We start from the raw sequence: 21,572 nt of genomic DNA on the forward strand, positions 1-21,572 counted from the left end.
TGGGCCCTGGCTGTGCTTTGGAGATTCAGAGAAAATCATCCCACTCTCCACAGTCACCCCTACTTAGGTTACCACATAGTGGGGAGAGTAGATGAGTAAGCAGAGCATTGTAATCTGATGTGCTGTGTATCACAGTCATGACGGACACAAGTGGGGTCAGGGGTGGGGTGAGACATCCTAAAGGGCACCAAGTCCAGTCAGAAGGGAGGGAAGAGATGTAAGTACTTTGCCTCTGTTGAGCTTTTAAGTTCTTTGAATCCCCTAACTCACAGTATCTTATAAGTGGCACATTAAAAAAGATGGAAATATATTTCTTAGAAAAGAGGGAGTGCTGATATCCCGAGAGAGAGAGAAAAAAAGGTTGAATGTATATTCAGTATTCTAGGAAGGCATTGAAGGGCATGCTTTTAGAGAGCTTCCTATCAAAAAGTTTAATTTAGAAGATTCAGCTTTTTCAAAATGCCTTTTTTGTGTGTTTGTAGAATATCTCATTTCTTTCCTGATAGTGCTAGATAAATGAGGCATTGCTCAATTAGATTCTCTGCCTTGTTATTTAAGTACCAAAAAGATATCCTTGGTAAAAATCTTCAATGAAATATGGGAAAGAATTTTGCTGGAGGGAAAAATCCCCAAAGCATATCTCAATTTGAAAGTGATTTCTACCTAGGAAATGAGTGAGAGTCAACCCCCTTGGAGAATAGACAAGTTCACTGTCCTCCACTTTGATGAAAGGGTTCTGAAGACCTCACCCACTTTCATCTGCATTTTCTCCTGGGTTCCCTGAGTTCAAAGCCCAAGTCCTGCCTAGGACATCCAGCAGTTTGTGGTTCACCAGGATTAATTCCATGCCCTTTCTTCTCGCCCATCTTAGGAGACACATGCTGTTTGTGGATTATTGTAGGTATCCATGTGTTCTATGACTATGTATGCATGTGTATGCACATAATCTGCCAGTTTGGGGACTCAAATTTGGCTGAGTTCTTCTCTTTCCAGGAACTTACACTGACCTACATGTTTCCCTTTGATCTACATGGAACTGGTTAAGCATTTTTAGTGCCTTCCATTGTGACAGGCCTTATGTTCAAGACTATATTGCAAAAAATAAGACTGGTCTTGGCCCAGAACTGTGTGACCAAAGGGATCATGAGAGAGGGGCGGGGAGCAGTTCTGCAGTCCAGAATCAATTCTCAGCTCAAGGCAAGAAGTCTTTTGACCTTGGCCTTAACTTTTAGGATTTATTGGTCATTCTCAGTAGTAGCATAGGACCCTTGGGCACACTTGAGCTCTAAGGAGAAGGATAGCTAGTATATAGCTCCCAATTCACATTCACTTGCTGGATCTCCCAAGTGGAGTGGGGAGAAAGCAAAGGCCCTCTCTCCAGCACCTGTCTGTGCATTCATGCTGGGACCGTCCCTCTGCACGGTGCATATACCACCTGTCTATGGTTAGTCCTGCCCTTAATTTCTCCTAGTCAGAACTGTGAAACATGTCAGAGAGATCATCTCCCATACATGAGGTTCATTAGGCCTTGCTATTCCTGACCTTGTCTTGGCCATGAATGCATCTGTGAAAAAGACACAGCCTGCACCCCTCTACAACTTTTGACAAGAAAGAAATTGGGAGGAAATGGAAGCTTGGGATATAAAGTTGGATTCAGCTTCTTGGGAGTCAGAAATGGGCAACATGCTGCACTCTTCAGGTTGAGTGAAGGACGGAAAATGTCAAACCTCTTTTACCCTTACATTTGGATGGCTTTGTTTTCCTTTCTTGAGAGGATGAGGAAGGTTGTAACTTTTCTATGGACACTTCTGAAAAGAGACCTAATAGAGAAAATATATGGAGTATTTAAGAGTTTCATCTCCTGAGCACCTGAGTCTAACTGCGGGTGTCAAAGCCTCTCCAAGGCTCAGGGCTGAAGACAGCATATAAAAGCTTTTTATTTTCTACAGACACTTCTGGAAAGAGACGAAGGTTATAACTTATGCAAGTACAACCTAGCCTCAATTATTCAGGGATCAACTATCCAGGTTCCTTCTTCTTTGGGCAGGTCTTTTTCTCAATTAGTTTAGGGTGTGCTGGCCTTACTCACAAGTAAGGAGGCTGCTCAGACTTCCTTAAACTGAGGCTTGACAATGCTCAGGGAATTTGATCCTCCTCGCCTGTTGACTCCACTACTGTAGGCTGGGGGGTGATGGACTTCTATAACTTGTGTCTGTTTCAGTAACAAACCTCAATTTTATCAGTGGCATACCTTCCAAGATTCATACTGACTTATCACACTCCTTTTGGGCAAGTATACGCTTTTAAAATTGATGATTGTGTAACTTGAACATCTGCATTTTCTTTAGTTTGAGAAATTTACAAGGATCACAAAAAGTTTTTAGTTTTTCCCTAAAATGAAATAGATATCAAGCAGATATTGCTTGAATTTTTGCCCCATTTGTGCCACGACCCTCTCCTGCCACTGCCCAGACTTTCACACCCTTCACTGTAGGGCTGACTTTCCTTCCGGAGTTCTGATTCTAAGAACCACAGTTAAGTCTTCTTTAATTGTTCACCTCCCAGATGACAGGCCGAGACCTTCTCAAGGATCGAAGTCTGAAGCCTATGAAGATCGCGGAGAGTGACATTGACGTGAGTGAGCAGAGTGACAGGCTGATCCCTCAGCTGCCTCCTGACCCAGACCCAGCAAGGGCAGCTTCCAGAAGGGTTTGGATGGTTCTGAAGCTAGAGGCTTTCTGCTCTCATCCCCAGGCCATGCCCTGTTCTCGTTCTCCCAGGCCCTCCCCAACCTTTTTTTGCTTATAGGTCAAACTGAGTGTCTTCTGTGAACAAGACAGGATCCTCCAGGACTTGGAAGATAAGATACGAGCCCTCAAGGAGAACAAAGTATGCATCAGTTTGCATAATCTTGGGATGAGTGGGGGGACATATTGTCACTGAGTTTTTCCTGAGACATTGACTGAACTCTCATTTTAGTATTGAACAACATGATTACTTTATCCACAACAGTGCCTTTGCTTTAAGTGATGCTTCTTTGAGGGTTTCTCCTCTCAGCCTATTTGTTCTAGATACCCTCACTCCTCCATTCTGCTCTGGCCCATCTCTCCCTGGAGGCCCTGAGAGATGAGCCTGGGAGAGGAGCTACACTGGCTTCTATGTGATGACCCAGGCATCTAGGCCCTAGGGAAGGGGCCTAGAGTTTTCCATCAACTCTTTCATTTATCTTCATACTTTACCCCATAAAGAGTTTGGTGGCTTTATGTCTATTTTATAGATGAGGAAACAGAAGCACAGAGCTGTTAGAATTTTGGGCCCTTCTATAGAATCAGGACTGGTATCAGATGCCCTGCCCCTCAGCCCACAGCTGGTGTCTTCAGCCTTAGTTAGATCCAGCAGCTTTCTTTGTTCCTGGTATGGAGAGGCCTCTGGGGGCTGTTTTCTCATCCTGTTGCTCTTCAACCCTTTCTGGTGTAGGACCAGCTAGAATCTGTGCTGGAGGTGTTGCACAGACAGATGGAGCAGTACCGAGACCAGCCCCAGCACCTGGAGAAGATTTCCTACCAGCAGAGGCTGCTGCAGGAAGACCTTGTCCACATCCGAGCTGAGCTGTCCAGAGAGTCCACTGTGCGTGGAGGGTGGGGAGGGAGGCAGACATTTCCCCTCAGAATGGGCAGGCCACGGGCTGCTGTTCTCATCTCCTCAGCGGAAGTTGAGGTGGTAGCCAGGGGAAAGTCTTGGAATAGAAAAACTTCTCCAGCCCACCTCTCTACAACAGCTTTTTTAGGGGTGACAAGTCTGTTTCCACCTGTGCCTTAGATTGTTTTCTGTCAGGGGCTTCCAGATGACTGAGGACACTCGAGAACCCAGATTACTCAGAGCAGCCTGTAGGCTGATCTGTGTGCAGTTAATTCTAGGCCATCATAATTTTCACGTTTTTGTTTCTGAGTCTGATGTGGGAGCAGGCCCTTCTGCAAGGAATTAAAGAGTTCCTGAATGGAAGAGGGAACAGTGCAGATGGCCAGGGTCAAGTAGCACATTTGTTCCTACTCTGGTCTCTATCCCACCAGACCTGCTGAAGGCCCATTGAGTCCCTTTCCCACTTTCCCTGACTGGGTCAGCTCAAGGTCAGGAGCTCAGGTGCTCTTGAGGCCACTTGGGAGGCCAGGGATAACTTGGAACAAGAAGCATTTCCTTGGCCAACAGGAGATGGAAAATGCCTGGAACGAGTACCTGAAGTTGGAGAGGGATGTGGCGCAGCTGAAGCAGACCCTGCAGGAGCAACACAGAAGAGCCTTTTTTTTCCAGGTGACCAAGGGCTGTTCATCCTTCTGACGTATGGTTGCCTCTGAGTCACTACCCCAGAACTTTCTCTTCTTTAGCCCTGTGAAGTGACCCCCTTAAGCTCTCCCTTGAGAGATCCCTTCCTTCAACTAGGCCATGATGAGAAGCCTTACCCAAGATCCCCTGCCTCTCTGCTCTCAGAGACAAACTCTTGTTTGTTTTGGAAGGGGTTTTCTTCTGGTCATTTGGAGAAGTAGACCAATACCAACCTGGAGCACTTTACAGAGATGGAGCTGTGAGAGTGATGTGTGTTTCCTTCTTGAGTTCCTGAGACAGATTAGACAGCAGCAGGAAGCCCCACCTGAGTCCTGCCTCGGATTCCTGAAGATAGATGCTATCATCCCTCTGCCTGGGGAGGAATATGACCAGTCCATTGAAGTGCCTCTGGTCTCCAGGCATTCATTTGCATTTCTGGAGGCCAGTCTGGGTGATACCTATCTTTGTGGCCCCTGCCTCACCTGGAAAGGTGACTTTAGAGCCTTGCCTCCTTACCTTAAAATCCAGGCCACCCCCATGGACAGTAGCCTCTGTCTCAACAAAGGTGAGACAATGAAAAGCCCAGTATGGTTTCTCTTCTTCCAGGTTGGGTCCCCCAGCTGCCCTTCTCAGATTGTGGTGCCCAACCAGGTTTCTACCCCACCCTTAATTTTTTTTTTCTTTTCTCTTCTCTTTTCTTTCTTGTGTGTGTGATGCTGGGAATTGAACCCAGGGCCTCACACTTGCCAGGCAAGCACTCTACCACTGAGCAACCTTCCCAACTCTACCCACCCTTACATTTTTAAAAACGGAAAATGACCTGCTTTCCAAATCAACTTCAGATCTCTATCTCCTTCTTTCAGGACTCTGACATAAATTCTGTTTATTGAATTCAGCAAGTATTCATAGAGGCTTTTTTTGTACCATATCATTCCAATTTTGTTGGGATGCTAATTGATGACTTAAGTCTACATTATACATACTAATTGAAGACTTAAGTATACATACCAATGAGGTACCATGTAATGTTTTGATACATGTATACATTTTATAAAATTTATAACAGGGTAAGCATGTCTGTCTCCTTCAATATTTATTATCCCTTTGTGGTAAAATATATGTGGTAAATTATATTTCTTCTTCTTCCTTTTTTTTGAGATTTATATTGTATTATTGCTACCTACTGTGATATTTGTCAACTTTTGAGATGTATCTCATTTCAACTCAGCAAGTCTACTCCTAGGAACCCATCTTAGAGAAATGCTTATGAATGAGTCTGAAAAGGCAGTTACATTCATGTGATTTAATGAATATGTGAACTCTAAAGAGTTTAGGCTTGTTGTGTCCTGAGACTTTTCCCTGGACTCCACTGTTCCCTGGAGACTTTTGCCTCTGACTCCAGGCTGGGGTATGTGGTTTTCCAGAACCTATCTGTCTCTTGTCCCCGCAACCTAACTTTCCTTCATCTATGCTAACATTTTCTTATGTTTTTTTCCCCCTCCCTCCCTCCCTCCCTCCCTCCCTCCCTCCCTTCCCTGAACTTCAATGATCCATGCTGATTTTAGCAGGAATTTTTTTTTAGCTTTTATAGTTCTATTCATATTTTTCTATAATTATACAAATCATACATGAATATATTTTTCAGAAAAATTCAAACAATGAGAAGCAAAAACGTAATGATAAAAAAAATCTCCTCTCTCTGTGTTCTACCCCACTCCTCTCACCCTCCCCGCATGTAGTCAGGGCTGCCAGTTTGTGGTGTTCTCTTTCTGCTCATTTTGTGTGCATTTATCAGCATATGTGTCTACATAGAATCATACTATTTATTTGGGTTTGGGAGCAAGTAAAAGATTCACTTTAAGAGGTTCACACATACCATTTGGTGACTTCCTTTTTATTATAACTTTATGTTGCGGAAATCTTTCTAGGAATGATGCTCTCAAGTTTATGATATTTGTATCTAAATTAATTACCACTAAAATTAAAAATGAATTCTCCATTTATACTAGACTCATCCCACGTGCTCAGAAACCGTCATAGTGGATAACACAGATTACAGAAGAATTCCAGAATCTTAGAAAGTTGTATGGGACAGCAAGAATCTAAGTAAAGTAAAGTAAATTAGTTCTTGATTGCAACATACTATTTCATAGCCTAGGTATTCCCTACTTTATTTAGCCATTGCTCTCCTGGTGGGCATTTAAGTGATTTCTAGCATTTTGCTTTTGTAAATGGTGCTGTCATGAACATACTTGTAATTGCCTTTTCAGACTCATTCATAAGCATTTCTCTAAGATAGGTTCTTAGGAGTAGACTTGCTAAGTTGAAATGAGACACATCTCACAAGTTGACAAATATCACAGTAGGTAGCAATAATACAAATATACATCTCAAAAAAAGGAGGAAGAAAAAAAATTATTTCACATATTTTACCACAAAGGGATAATAAATATTGGAGGAGACAGATATGTTTACCCTGATATAAACTTTATAAAATGTATACATGTATCAAAACATTACATGGACCTCATTAGTATGTATAATTTTAATGTTTTTATGTATCAGTAAGAAATTTTTTTTTTTTTTGTACCAGGGATTGAACTCAGGGGCACTCAACCACTGAGCCACATCCACAGCCCTATTTTGTATTTTATTTAGAGACAGGGTGTCAGTGAGTTGCTTAGTGCCTCACTTTTGCTGAGACTGGCTTTGAACCCCCTCCTGCTTCAGCCTCCTGAGCTGCTGGGATTACAGGCATGCACCACAGTCACAAGTATTTTTTTTTTTAAATATTTATTTATTTTTGTTTTTTAGTTATTGGCAGACACAACATCTTTGTTTGTATGTGGTGCTGAGGATCGAACCCGGGCCGCACGCATGCCAGGCGAGCGTGCTACCGCTTGAGCCACATCTCCAGCCCCGTCACAAGTATTTTTAAATACAAAAAAGTTAATAAATATTGCCAAATTGCCCTCTAAAAGACTGCACTAATTTACTCTCCCATTCACATGACTGAGAACGCTGAGTCTGTTTGCTGTATCCTGGCCAGCTCTTGATGTTATCAGTCTTTTAAATTTTTGCCAGTCTGTTTGCTAAAAAATGACATCTTGCTTTAATTTACATTTATTTAATTAGTGGTAAGTTAAACTGTGTGTGTGTCTTTGTGTGTGTTTTACTAGGGATTGAATCCAGGGGTGCTCTACCACTGAGCTATATCCTCAGTCCTTTTTAAAAAAATATATTTTTTTAGCTATATTGGGCACAATACCTTTATTTTACTTGTTTATTTTTATGTGGTGCTGAGGATCAAACCCAGTGCCTCACACATGCTAGGCGAGCGCTCTACCACTGAGCCCCAGCCTCAGCCTCTTTTCTTATTTTTTGAGACAGAGTCTCTCAAATGCTCAGGCTAGTCTTGAACTTGTAATCTTCCTGCCTCAGTCTCCCAAATAGTTGGTATTACAGGCTTATACCACCACTCTAGGCTTAAGTTAAACATTTTTAAATATGATTATTGGGTATTTGTGTTCCTACTGTGCTTTATTTCATAGTGATTAAATACATAATAGACTCAGAATCATTTTTCCCCTCTAAAACATGAATCTGCAGAGTAAAATAGATCTTGTTACAAACTACCTGGAGAATTGATTCCTTTAACTTTCTAGCAGATGGACAAGCCTATGGCTTTATGTTAATGTTGCTCCATGGCATTGCTCAGGCTTTCTGAGTGCTTCAATGACCTAGGAGTCATAAGCCCTGTTTGATCAGGCTCTGTGCTAGGCTCTTTGTGTAATCCTAGGCCAGGCAGGCTGTTAAAGCCCTAGACAAATCATGAACACTGGGGGTATGCTTGCAACCCATCTGCAACTTCTCAGTAATGGCTTGGAAATTCATCTCTGTTAACCTGGTTTGGCTGTGAGAAAGTTCATAATCCTTTCAGTGAAGTGGGTAGCTTTATTTGTAAAGGTCTTCATGGCCGCCTAGTCATCAGGAAAACCAAGGGATAGAATACCCAGGGAACAGTGTGGCAAGAAGCCGTGATAGGTGAGGCTACCTATAGGTGTTCCCATCCCGACCCTGGACAGGGAGTCCAAACCTGTGCTGACAGCCTTCCACCCATGGGGTATAAGGATACAGGAATAAAACCCTACCTCCTTGCTCCCCAAAGCTCCCCCACACCTCATTGTTAAGTTACAAAATTCCATCACTCTTGGAGAAAGAGACTGTCTGGCCTTTGCTCCTCCCTGCTCTTTTACATGTAGAAATGTCAGAAAGGCAAAAGGGATAGGAGAATGGGCTGACAGGAGTGCATTGCTTGAGAGCTAAGGAGAAGGAAGAAGAGAAATGTTTTCCCTTTTACTTTTTCTAAGCACTCAGCTTGGGGACTTCAATTCTGGAGACCACCCCTGTTAACTTACATACTGTAAGGGCAGCAGTGCGCCTGCCTGTTTCAGGATGGTACTTGAGTGTGGGGCTGAGTTCCAAGCCTGTTCCTTGCTTGTCAGCCCCGAGGGTACACTTTGCTGTTGGGACAAGGAGAATGGAAGCATGAGCCCTCTTGGCACAGGAGCCTTTGGACATCTGCTGTCATAGCTGTTGGAAAGTATTTGACTTGAGGATTTTACATGAAGATTAACTGAGGATTTTACATTTTCACTCAATGTATATGCACTGAAAACCTGCTAAGTACCAGACCCTATGAGGGAGCTAGGAGTACACAATCTAGTTGTGGAATTGGGCAGGTTGGTAAGTATCATGTAGTATGAGAACTCTTCCGGTTGAAGGGCATCCAGGAACCTTGAGAGGAGATGGGGGGTGTGAAACTTGCTTTTCGTCTTGTCCGTCGAGTGGGACCAAGTCTGTCTGCCCTCCATTGTAACTTAAAAATCAAAAGAATACTACATCTGGGTTGGGGTGCAGCTCAGTTGCAGTGCTTGCCAAGTATGTGTGATGTCCTTTGCTCAATCTACAGGACCACAAAAAAACTACATCTGAAGTTTACACAACCCCATTAGAAGATGGCCACAACCCCTTAACCACGTCAGGCCCCTCTTCATCTCCTTTAGGTCCTCATCCTATCCAATCTTGCTTGTAATTTGTGCATATGATCATACAGCATAGCTCTTTTCCCATTGTACTTTTTTATTTAAAAAAAAGTTTTACCATATTATAATCTATATACCACAAAATTCACTTTTTTTTTTTTTTTTGGTACCAGGGATTGAACCCAGGGGTGCTTAACCACTGAGCCACACTCCCAGCCCTTTTTTGTATTTTGTTTAGAGACAGGGTCTCAATGAATTGCTTAGGGTTGGTTTTGTTAAGTTGCTGAGGCTGGATTTGAATTAGGGGATCCTCCTGCCTCAGCCTCCCAGTTGCTGGGATTACAGGAGTGTACCACCGCACCCAGAAAAATTTGCCTTTTTAAGTGTACAACTCAGTGTATTTTGTGTATTCATAGTATTGTGCAGCTGTCAGCACAATTTTATAACATTTTCATCACCTCTCAATAGTAGCCCTGTGCCCACTGTCATTCCCTATCTCCCCAGTTCCCTACTCCACCCTCGTCAACTTTAATCCACTTTCTGTCTCTATGGCTTTGCCTATTCTTTACATTTTACATAAAAGAAACATATAACATGGCATTTTGTGCCTGGCTTCTTTTCCTTAGTGTAGTGTTTTTAGAGTTCATCCACGTTGTGGCACGTATCAGTACTTCAACACTTTTTATGGCCAAATAATATCCCATTGCCCATTGTACTTCTAACTAAGCTTCAAATCCCAGGATTCTGCTCTGATTTTAAAAAGAAAAGTTAAGGGGTTGGGGTGGTGGCTTAGTGGTAGAGGACTTAACTAGCACACATGAGGCACTGGGTTCAATCCTCAGCACCACATAAAAATGAAATAAAGATATTGTGTTCACCTACAACTAAAAAAAAATAATTTTTTTTTTAAAAAGAAAAGTTAATATTCTAGAGGTAATTTAACCTCCAGTCCTTGCCTTCCCTCCTCTGCTGCTATGGTTGCATAAGACAGTATATATATATATATATATAGCTAAACTATACAAACACAAATTTTTTTATCCTAACCATTTTTTAATTGATTAATTTATTGGCACTGGGGAGTGAACTCAGGGATGCTTAACCACTGAACAACATCCCCAGCCCTTTTTATTTTTTATTTTGAGACAGGCTCTTGCTAAGTTGCTTAGGGTCTCGCTATTCAAGATACTCCTGCCTCAGCTTCCTGAGCCACTGGGAATTCACGCATGCACTACCCATGCATGGCCATCCTAATGATTTTTAAGAGTACAGCTCTATATTGTTAAGTACATTCACACTGCTGTTCACCCATCTCCAGAACTTTACACTTGAACAAAAGTATTAAACAGCTCCCCATCCTCCCTTTCCCCACTCCCGGCAGCCACTATTCTACTTCCTGTCTCTATGAAATTAACTACTCTAGATACTTCACTCAGTATTTAAATGGAATCCTATAATATTTACAACAGTCTATTTTTAAATTAGGTAGAAATAGGCAAACTGAACTGGTGAAAGCTATTCCAGAATTTCTCCCTAGACCTTGATCCACTTCCCTAGGAGGCTGTGAACAGGCTTGACCCTAGTCCTGGTACAGTTTCTAAAGCAGGTGCTGCCCCTCAGGGGGAGGGACTGTATGAAATGGCAAGATAAATCCTAAGAAGAAAATTCTGGTAAGGAGCTAAGAAGGCAATGAACCACCTGCTTGCCTTCCTCAGGAGAAATCACAGATACAGAAGGATCTGTGGAGGATCGAAGATGTCCTTGCAGGCCTGAGCGCAAATAAAGAGAACTATAGAATCCTGGTGGAATCTGTCAAAAATCCAGGTGAGGAGCATCTCCCTGGGTGTGGGGAATGGGTGGGGGGGGGATGGCAGTGGAGGTGCAGATCTTTGTGGTACTATCATTCCACTGGTCCCCCGAAGAGTAGCATCTTTATTCCATCCCATGATTATTTCCCTCCATGTCCCTTAGAGAGGAAAACGGTGCCTTTGTTCCCTCACCCGCCTGTGCCTTCACTCTCCACTTCTGAGAGCAAGCCACCCCTGCAGCCCAGCCCTCCCACCAGCCCTGTGCGGACCCCTTTGGAGGTTCGCCTCTTCCCGCAGCTGCAGACCTATGTGCCGTACCGACCTCACCCACCCCAACTGAGGAAAGTGACATCCCCCCTTCAGTCACCAACTAAGACAAAGCCCAAAGTGGTAAGTTCTGGTGACTGGGAGCTGAGTGTCTTGTTTTCCTCTCTGGCTGTTGACTGCCCTTCTCTGTCCTCAGATCACCTTATCTTAGGAGAGAGGTTCTACAGAAAACCTGAGGACACAGAAACCCACTGGAGTCCTTGGTCCTGAGCAGTTAAGGAGTTGTATTTACCCTGCTCTTGTGCCTTTGTCTCTTGGGACTGGCAGGGTTCTGAGGGATAGTCTAGCCCAACCCTCCCATTTTGCAGTTGGAAAAATTTAGGCCCAGCAAGAAGTGACTGGACTGAGTGGGGTGGAATTTGTGATCTGCACCGTGTAGAGGGTTGTGTGGCTGTTGGTGAGGCTGTCCGCACACAGGGTCCGAGGAGGCCTGCAGAGGCTTGACTGCAGTTACACAGCCTGGATTGGGCAAGGAGCTCCTTCCAGCAAGAGTATCTTTATTCCCACCCCCAAGTTGAGCACTGTGCTGGTCTGTGAGGTTGCATGTAGCCTCATAGGGTATGGACAGGAAAGACAGTATCCCCATCCCATAGAGAAGAAAACTAAAGCCCCAGGGTGTTGAAACTCGCCAAAGGTCTCCATATTAGATATTAAAGCTAGCATCTTTGTACTCTTCTGTTTTATTCTGGACCCCCAGCCCAGGTCCTTGGGTCAAGTCTGTGGCCCGTGTGGGGTAGCGTGCACCAACACCTTGGTTTGCTTGGCATAGAGAGGAGCCAAGCTCTTGGCAAGATCTGGGAACACGGGAGATTTTAAAGAAATAGAAGATGTGGTCAGGTGCCATGATACTCTACCTCTACAACAAGGCCAGCCTTGTGTGGAGAACAAAAGGGGTCTGACCCAAAGGCAGGGAAGCCAGAGCTGAAGGGACCTTGGCATGTGGGGCTCCTGGTTTTTGCCAACAAAGGTTTGCAGGAGCCTTGCCCAGGGCTTCTGATTAGGTTGACACACAGTGCTGGGAAAGCACAGGCATTCCCTGGACCTCACCGTTCAACTGCTTCCCTCTGTGGCCTGTGACCCAGAATTAGATGCAGGTGTGGCCTGTGACCCATTCAGAGTCACTATGAATTTTCCCATTTTGAGATCTCCTTCATAGTCCTAGATCTAAGAAGCAGATTGGAGCACCAACCATAAAATACCAAAACAGAGAGCAGATGGCTTTTGATGTACAGCAGGGTGCCCATCATCTGGGTCGAGGAATAGGAGGGAAAGGTACAACCTGGGAGCTCGGATGCCTGGAGTCTGGTCCTTGTTCTCTCTCTGTGTCCTTGGGTATGTCCATCCTTTTTCTGAGCTTCAGTTTCCCTTGAGTAGACAATCACAGAGACTTCTCACAGTTGGTCCTCTATGGCTCCTGGGCAGGGCTGTTTCTGCTCAGGTGAGCATCAGGGTCACTGGGGGTCTTTTCTCCTTGTTGTAGTACATGTGGGCTTACCAGTGTTAGCACTTACGTTGCATATGCTGATTTTTAACATCTTGAAAATAACATAGAACAAGAAAATATAATTAAACAACAATGAAGAGACCACTCATGTTATACTAACATCTGGACTAACAAATAGAACTTTGCCCACAAACTTTCAAGGAGTCTTTAGACTTGTAGGCCCCTTTCAGTTCCAGGCCCCTCCCTTTCTGCCAGAAGTAACCATGATCCTAATTTATGTATAATATTCCCTGGCTTTTTTCTTTTAGTTTGACCATCTGTGTTTTCATATCTAAGCACTTTAATTATGCTGGTATGTAACACTGAACTGCCTTTCATCTTGCATTTTTTCAACAATATCATCCACATCGTTGCGTTTAGCTATAGGTCTTTCACTTTTATTTGGCTTCTTTTATTGAATTTAATGTCATTTTTAAATTAGATAATCCCAAAAGAGTGTAAAACCAAAAGATATTTTCTAAATATATGATAAATCATCTCCCTCCCACACTCTGTTTCTGTAGACATTCTGTTCTCTTCAATCATAGGCAGTCAGTGTTTTGTGCATATCTTCCTGAAGAGCTTTGTAAAAATTGGTGATCCCCATGTCTTGTCAAGGTTGGAAACTGCTGATTCTCAGAGAATTAGTGGGTATCTTAAGTAGTTTACTTTCTACACATCAGTGAAGTGTGTTGCTTTAAAGAATTCTGGTAAATCTTTGCAAAGCAAGCTTGGACTGAACCCTTTCCTGAACTCTGCAAAAATCTGAAAAACAAAGCCAAATGAGGCTAAGAAAAGATGAATATAGGAAGAGGGAGGCGAGGTGGTCATTAGTGGGTATGCATGGTAGTCGGGGGCCAGTCTGCAGATGTGGAGAGGAGCCACAACCCTCAGAAAGCACTGTGAACAAGGAGTTTCAAGGAAAATAGTCACATTTGTAACATCCCAGGGTGGGCAGTGAGTTACTCATCCTATGACTGACTCTTGTGTCTGGAATCAGGAATGAGGAAATAGTTTGTAACCATGCACATTTCTGAGAGAAAGGGCAAGAAGTGGTAGACTCTGTTCTTGCTCAGATCGTTGCCCTGTTGAAGGATCCAGAGTCTGTGCAGGAGCAGTGGGCCAGCTAAGGCTTAGCACAGTGGGGTGGAGAACGTGTTTGTTCTGCAGGGTGGGTACTGTCATCAGCTTAGAAATGACACAGAGTGGGGCTGAGGCTGTAGCTCAGTGGTAAAGTGCTTGCCTAGCACATGTGAGGCACTGGGTTCAATCCCCAGCACCACATAAAAACAAATAAAGATACTGTGTGTTCATCTACAACTAAATAAATATTTAAAAAAGAAAAAGAAATGACACAGAGTTAGCAGCCTGCCTTCTTGCGGTACATGCCAAAGAACTGGAGTAGACAGTTTGGTTCAATGCCAAGCACAGAACCAGGAGCCTATGTCTTGGATTTGGGGACACAGTACATACAGATAACACTTTGAAAAATAGAAAATGTATGAGTCAAAGGGAAGAATAAAGTTGGAGCAGAGGCACATCCCCTCTTCACAGCTTCTCCAGAGGAAATGTTCACGCTCTGTTCTGTCTCTGAAGTTTCAGCTCGCTAGGTCACCAGTGTGGCATTGCCACTCAGCAGTCCTCCCTCCAGCTCCGTTCCACTGGGCACTGATTCTGGTTCTTTTTCCAACCAGGAAGAGGAGGCACCTCCGAGACCCCCACTCCCTGAACTATACAGCCCAGAAGACCAGCCTCCAGCTGTGCCACCTCTGCCAAGAGAGGCCACTATCATCCGACACACTTCTGTGCGGGGCCTCAAGCGGCAGTCGGATGAGAGGAAGCGAGACCGAGAGCTGGGGCAGTGTGTGAATGGGGACTCACGGGTGAGCTAGAAGGACCCCTGAGGTTGTCCACTGAGAGTGGGGAGAGGAAAGGTGATGTGATGCTGGGCAGGTATGACAGTGTTACACTGCTCACAGGTGGAGCTGCGGTCATACGTTAGTGAGCCCGAGCTGGCCACCCTCAGTGGGGACATGACTCAGCCCTCCCTGGGACTTGAGGGACCTGAGAGCAGGTACCAGACACTGCCAGGCAGAGGTAAGGCAAGACCCTCTACAGAATCTTTGGGGGGAATCCCACCACACACTGCTTCCACCCCTCAGCCCATAGCTGCCTGCAGCGTTAGGCCAAGGCTTGGGTTGATGAAAGCAAGGACCTGGTTTCCCTTCCTCTCACTTATATCCCGATTCTCTTCCTCTTTTCTTTTATTTTTTAAAAATATTTTTAGTTATAGATGAACATAATACCTTTATTTTGTTTATTTAATGTTTTTTATGTGGTACTAAGGATTGAACCCAGTGCCTCACCTATGCTTTATCACTGAGCCACAATCCCAGCCCCTCTTCCTCTTTTATTATATCTGTCACTGGAAACAACGATAATAGCAATTACTATAAAACTCAAGACTGTTTAAGTACTTTATATAGACCTCATACTCACAGTGCTGTGAGGGAATTGCTACTTCCCACTTTAGAACTTGGGAAAACTAAGGCTGAGAGAAGTTAAATAACTTGCCAGTTAGCTATTGGTGAGGGAGTCAGAAGACAATCCCAGGGCTCTGACCTACAGGTTGGGGTGCTGGGCTGTTGCCACCAGCAAGCTAACTCAGGCCCTCCAGAGGGGTTTCTCCTCTTGCGCCACCCTAAGACTCAATCTTTTCTTAAACACTGTCTCAGGTGGAACCCCTCTTTCTGCCCTCCTTATCCCGAGTTGGGTAGTGCAGGATGCGTGAGAATGCAGCAGGAGGCAGGGGGTGGAGGGCACTGGCACCTTCTACCCACACAGCCCAGGGCTCCTGCAAGGAAGGGATGCCTAGAGTGGTTCACAGATCTGCAAGGAGTCTGTCCCTTGTTGGGGACAGAGGGCACCTCTGGACTGACCCACGTCCTCTATCTAGGGCCTTGCTCTAAGGAGAATGAAGGAAAAGTTGAATGGGCTGTTGGCTGGGCCCTCTTGGTCCCTCATGGGAGTGGGGATGATTAGGGAAGGGCCAACGACTGTCTACCTCACCACAAATATGCTTGACTCCTCTTTCTTCATAAAGGGCTCTCAGGGTCCACATCAAGGCTCCAGCAGTCGTCCACCATCGCTCCCTATGTCACGCTCCGGAGGGGTCTAAATGCTGAAAACAGCAAGGTGACTTTTCTTGTGAGTGATCTTGAGCTGGACATTGACTAGCAATTCTATGAGCACTAAGAATAGCCTCTGAGGTGACCTCAGCCCCTTGGGAGTTCAGGGTCCTGTCACCCACTGCCTGTCAAGAAAGCCCTGCCTCTCTATTTTCTGAGGACCCTCATTTTCATCTCCAGTCTTGCAGGGTCGTGGGAGGGAACCCAAGAAATATGCATCCTGGTGAGCTGCATATGTGTCCAACTGGACAGGCCTGGGCCTCAGTGTTTGCATGTGCAGAATGGGGTGCTGCCCAGAAAGGTGGTGAGGACCATTATGATGCTTAGAGAGAGTGGATCTCATAGCCAAGAGGAGTCCAACCAGAGAGTGTGAGAAACTAAGAAAAGGAATGAACTCAGAAGGGCGGCTGCCCTCTGTGTTCCCAGCCCAGCTGCTCTGTGTCTCTCACTTCCTCCTCCTCAGAGACCCAAGAGTGCCTTGGAGCGCCTGTACTCAGGGGACCACCAGCGGGGCAAGATGAGTGCAGAGGAGCAGCTTGAGCGCATGAAGCGGCACCAGAAGGCCCTGGTCCGGGAGCGCAAGAAGACACTGAGCCAAGGAGAAAGGGCGGGCCTGCCCTCATCCCGCTACCTATACCAGCCTCTCCCTGGAGATCTTGGCTCAGTATGTTAGGCAGGCGGGGCTGGGACAGGGAGCAGAGCTTTCCCTCGAACTGAGCACAGCTTCTCCAAGTTCCCCAAACACAAGCACGACACGCCCATGAGTGAGTGGGCTGTTCACTAACGTAGATGGTTGAGAGAACATCCCATGGGGCTATTTGTCCTCGACCCTGTCTACATGTGTGAGCTGGTCAAAGGGTGACCTGGAACTGGAGCAGGAAAGAGGATCCCACATCAGAGTTCCAGGAGTGTGAGAAAATATCCAGTCAGTTTTCTAAGCTAAGCACGAGAGAGGCTTTTGCAGGCATTCAGATCTTTCAGCTGAATTAAGGACTTGGGAATTTGGAGTTTAAGGAGTTGAGGAGGAAGATGGCGATATGATTTGAGGAGAAGTGCAAGCGAACCAACCAGCCTCCCAATTTTCCAAACAGATGTTGGAGGAAAGGAAGTCAGCTGACCAAGGGTTGGTGGCCCACAATCTCAAAGGGGTGGTCTCCTGCAGCATATGGTGCTGAGAGGCCTCAGGATGCCCAGGAGAGCCAGGGGATTGGTGCTGCCCCTGGTGGTGCTCACTGGCACTGCATCCTGCCCAGTGTCGCCTTAGGTCCCTTTTGGAAACATTTTATATAACTTTTCTGTTTGAAATCCCATGTTTCCCTAGACCTCTAGCCTGACTGGTCTTTCCCTAATTCATTGCACAAGCTCTTTTGCTTTTAGTGTTACCGCTCATTACCTCTCTAATCCTGCCTGATTGTGTTTACAGAAGCTTCTGATTTGTAAAGAACATTGTCTAACTGGCCTGTGCTCTTTGTTACCAGGCTTGTAATAGCCTCTGTTGTTTCCCTAGCTTAGAAAGCACCCCCAGATGTCACTCACCTTTCTGTTGCCCTCCTTTGTGCAGGTCTACTGACTCTAAAGCTGCCCCACAGCTTGAGCCAACCTGTTGCCTGAGGACCACAGTCATTGGCAGAGGTCTGGGCATTATGAATTTATCAAAATCCATGCCTTACACCTGGACAGTAGACATGGACTTCAGAGATTGTATGTTTGAATAAGTGCTACCAAATCTGAGGTTGTTCGGTTTTAACTCCTTCAGTTCTATCACATAATTTCTTGTGGAAAACCTTTTGTGTTTCTAATATTTAATAACTTGAATTGATAGCAAAATAAACTATGTATTCAGAGGAACTCTCTGCAGCTATTAGCTCAGATACCAAAGGGATAAGACCCAGGACAGTCAAACCTTTAAAAGCTGCAAACCCGGTAACTTCTAAACTTCATAAGCAAATGTCATATGGGCTAATACTGACTTTTTACAACCTGATGTCTCAAATGTAGAGATTATCTAAAACTCATAAGTTGAATACCTTGTAATTTTTCTCTTAAGACTTGTGTAAGTCTCTGCATCAGCGCCAATAAACGTGTTGCCTAATAACAATGGATTGGCGTGGTTCTTCCCTAGGGTACTCTCTAGAGTGTAGTGGACTTTTCCTGTTTGTGGAAACAATCAGGCCGGGTTTAAATGAGGACTTGTCTCTATTTGGAGAACTTGTGAGCGTGTAAGAGAATGTGCATTTTCTTTTTGAATCATTAAAATAATTCATCCCTGAACTTCAGCTACCTAATCCTGTAATTGGAAAACCATCACCCAAGGGTGATGACATAGTTTGGAGTCAGAACTGAGAGCTTGTGCATGAATGGGTGAAATGTGCTGATATGGCTATGGGTTTGGGGTTTGGAACAACTTGAGGGCCATGACTGCGTAGGGCTCTGAGGTGGGTGGATTGGGAGGAGGAGATGACCTGGGATGGGTAAGTACCTTCTTTGTTCCTGCTCAAGAGAAGAGAGGCTTTGAGCCTGCTCTGTTTTCAACAACCTGCTCAGCAGTCAGAGGCCTGTGAGGACACAGGCCCAGGGTGAACAGGGAACCACCACAGAATTGAGCAGTTGTGCTTGAATCTTAAAATGGTTGGATTACATTTTCTCTTTTATGAAGAGTTCCTTGTTACAAAGTTGATGCTGTGAAACAGCCTTGGAATTATTACATTTGATTTAGCACTTCAATTATACATAATTTAGTCTAAAGAAAGTGCCTCTTCCAAATACTGTCATACAACTGTCAGACAACCACAGTTTGTCTGCTTCACTGGGTCCAACCTGTTCCTTCTTGGACTTCCTCAGCCCTGCTGTGGGTACAGTATCCCCCACCCCAAATGGATCCTGTTGGGAATACCTTATAGGCTTTTGGTTATTCTACTTGCTTAGCAAGACCCTAAAGGCTTGTTTTATACATTGTTTCTGAACCTGGGACATAAGGCTTCTGAACCCAAAAGGCCTATCACCTGTGGGGCAGCACACAAGCCAAATCTACCATCGGAAGCTCTGTTCCAGGTTCTCTTTGGGGGTCTTGCTCTCAGACGTGGGAGCATTCAATATCCCTGGGGACCATCACAAACTTACATTGCCCACAGAAAGCATGTTTGAACTCTGGGGGTCCCAGATCAGAGAGCAATCAGCAATGTGAAATGGGCCATGTGAAGGAAAGAAGGACCTTGTTCTCCATTACATACAGAGTTACAGCACAGTACTTTTCCCTGATGGGTCACAGATCCATCTTCCCAAGGGCCCCATGCCTGAAGGACTCATTCAAAAGTGGACCAACAAGTCTCTCAGCAGTCAGGAAGTGACTGCAATTAACCTTCTTATTCTGTTGCCAGTGGAAGCGAGAGCAGGACTTTGACCTGCAGTTACTGGACCGAGCCATGCAAGGGGAAAGAAAAGACAAGGAGGAGAATGGCTGGTTGAAAGTGCAGGCCCTGCCTGTCACAGAATTGGACCTGGAACCTCAAGACTATGACTTGGACATCAGCAGAGAGGTGAGGGCAGGGGCTCCCTTCATGTCCCCCACCCCCCACACAAGGAGGCATGGCCTTTGGACTGCCATCCTGATCAACCCTCCCACCAAGGGTATGTCCTGAATGGAGACAAGATTTGGCTTCACTTTGGCCCAAGAGAATGAATGGATAGCAGCTTGAAGCAATAAAAGGAACCTAGGGGGCTGGGGATGTGGCTCAAGTGGTAGCGCGCTCGCCTGGCATGCGTGCGGCCCGGGTTCTATCCTCAGCACCACATACCAACAAAGATGTTGTGTCCACCAAGAACTAAAAAATAAATATTAAAAATTCTCTCTGTCTCTCTCTCCTCTCTCACTCTCTCTCTAAAAAAAAAAAAAAAGGAACCTAGGTGTTTTGATGTAATTTGGGACAAATTATAATAGTAACTTCTCAATCCTCATTAATAAAGTGGGATTAAGCAACTCAATATAATTCCTAGGAGGTTTGGCAGTGATCAGAAAGCCTGACACACAGTATATTTGTTGAGACAGTAGATGCTATTGTTAGAAAGGGTCCCCTAGAATACCAAGAGTTAACCTTGTAACTGTCCAGCCAGCTGACTTGTGTTGTCAGACTGAGGGGAAAACATGGGACAGGTTTGAAAATCACCTTGAAATTTCCAGCCAGGATAAAAGTGAGGAGATGGTGCCTAATAGCTCTGGTCTGAATTCCTCTGTCGCCCTCTTGTGGCATGTATGTATCATGACAGGGCAGGCCTAGGAAAGCAAGTAACCACCTCTATCCCAGGGAAAAGAAAGGGGCAGGAGATGACAGTCTGGGTCTTCTAGACATTCATGGTCTCCTGTGGCCTGTATTGTGCCATCTGTAAGCTCTCCAGTGTAGTGTCTATGACTTCTTGACTCACCTTTGTATCCTTAGCACCATGTCAGCACCCAGTAAGTGCTCTGTAAATATTTACTGAAGGAAGACTTTGTTGAATGAATCACCGTGGCCCATAAATGTCAAGAAAACATTTTTACAAAGACTTGGCCTGCCCTGAAACTGCATGAGGGGAAGTGTTCTCACCACATGACGGATGGATTTGGTTTTAATAAACATCCCCCACAGGTTTGTCTGGTCTGAGAATGAGTGCCAAAGGGGAGCTATGCCTCCAGGTACCTTCCTCCTGTTTTTAAGAGGCATCACCAGACCACTCACAAGCTGATTTTGCCAGTAGGATCTACCTGACTTGATTGGTTAGGCACTCATGGGGGCTTTGAGAACAAAGGAGCTTTATGTGGGCAAATAGGTGCTTATGGAGTTACTGGGTTCTGGGAGTCAGCTGGGACTTCAGGGGTTAACAAAGCTTGGTCATCTGCCCCTTGACCTTTTTTTTGGCTGCTGAAATACCAGAGATCTTTACTTTCTCAGATTCACAAAGAAGCCTCCACGTGCTGTCTTGGCAGTACACGTGTGCACTATAGCGTCCTAATTTGCTGGTCAGTCCAGGGAAAAAAATCCTTCCTTATCTCTAACCCAAATCCCTCCTGCTACAATGTAATCTACTTCCTTCCTCTAGATCTGTCCTCATTGGAAATAACAGAGAAGAGCTTATTTCTTGCCATCTTTCAGCAAAATGCAAGGGCTACGTGAGTTTAAATCTGTTGGCCGTGAATAAAATCAGCCAAGTTGAGAACCAAAAAAAAAAAAAAAAAACCTACTTTGGGGCTAATTAGAATTATAGTCCAGGAAAACAAGATTCAAGCATTCTTGAAAGTATGTTCTGAGGTTTTACAAAATGATGGTTACATTTGTAGCATTAAACCACAAGGGGGTTAGGAATTATGATTGTTGCTGACAAAAATTAAGCTTTCTTATAAGAAAGGGATTGGATGCAGTCTGAGTCT

General features: G+C 44.8%; 1 protein-coding gene across 1 annotated transcript in view; it reads left to right on the plus strand.

The window, feature by feature from the left end:
- Plekha7 (pleckstrin homology domain containing A7) overlaps positions 1-21,572 on the plus strand; it is a 210,750-nt gene that overhangs the window by 182,486 nt on the left and 6,692 nt on the right. The window contains exons 14-24 of the mRNA XM_026399024.2: positions 2,566-2,634; positions 2,809-2,889; positions 3,478-3,627; positions 4,207-4,308; positions 11,081-11,189; positions 11,337-11,563; positions 14,678-14,866; positions 14,963-15,080; positions 16,087-16,190; positions 16,635-16,835; positions 19,549-19,707. Coding sequence (XP_026254809.1) covers positions 2,566-2,634; positions 2,809-2,889; positions 3,478-3,627; positions 4,207-4,308; positions 11,081-11,189; positions 11,337-11,563; positions 14,678-14,866; positions 14,963-15,080; positions 16,087-16,190; positions 16,635-16,835; positions 19,549-19,707 — 1,509 coding nt within the window. The remainder of the gene's footprint in view (positions 1-2,565; positions 2,635-2,808; positions 2,890-3,477; positions 3,628-4,206; positions 4,309-11,080; positions 11,190-11,336; positions 11,564-14,677; positions 14,867-14,962; positions 15,081-16,086; positions 16,191-16,634; positions 16,836-19,548; positions 19,708-21,572) is intronic.

This window comes from Urocitellus parryii, chromosome 4 (assembly GCF_045843805.1).
Source record: "Urocitellus parryii isolate mUroPar1 chromosome 4, mUroPar1.hap1, whole genome shotgun sequence".
NCBI classification, from domain to species: Eukaryota; Metazoa; Chordata; class Mammalia; order Rodentia; family Sciuridae; genus Urocitellus; species Urocitellus parryii.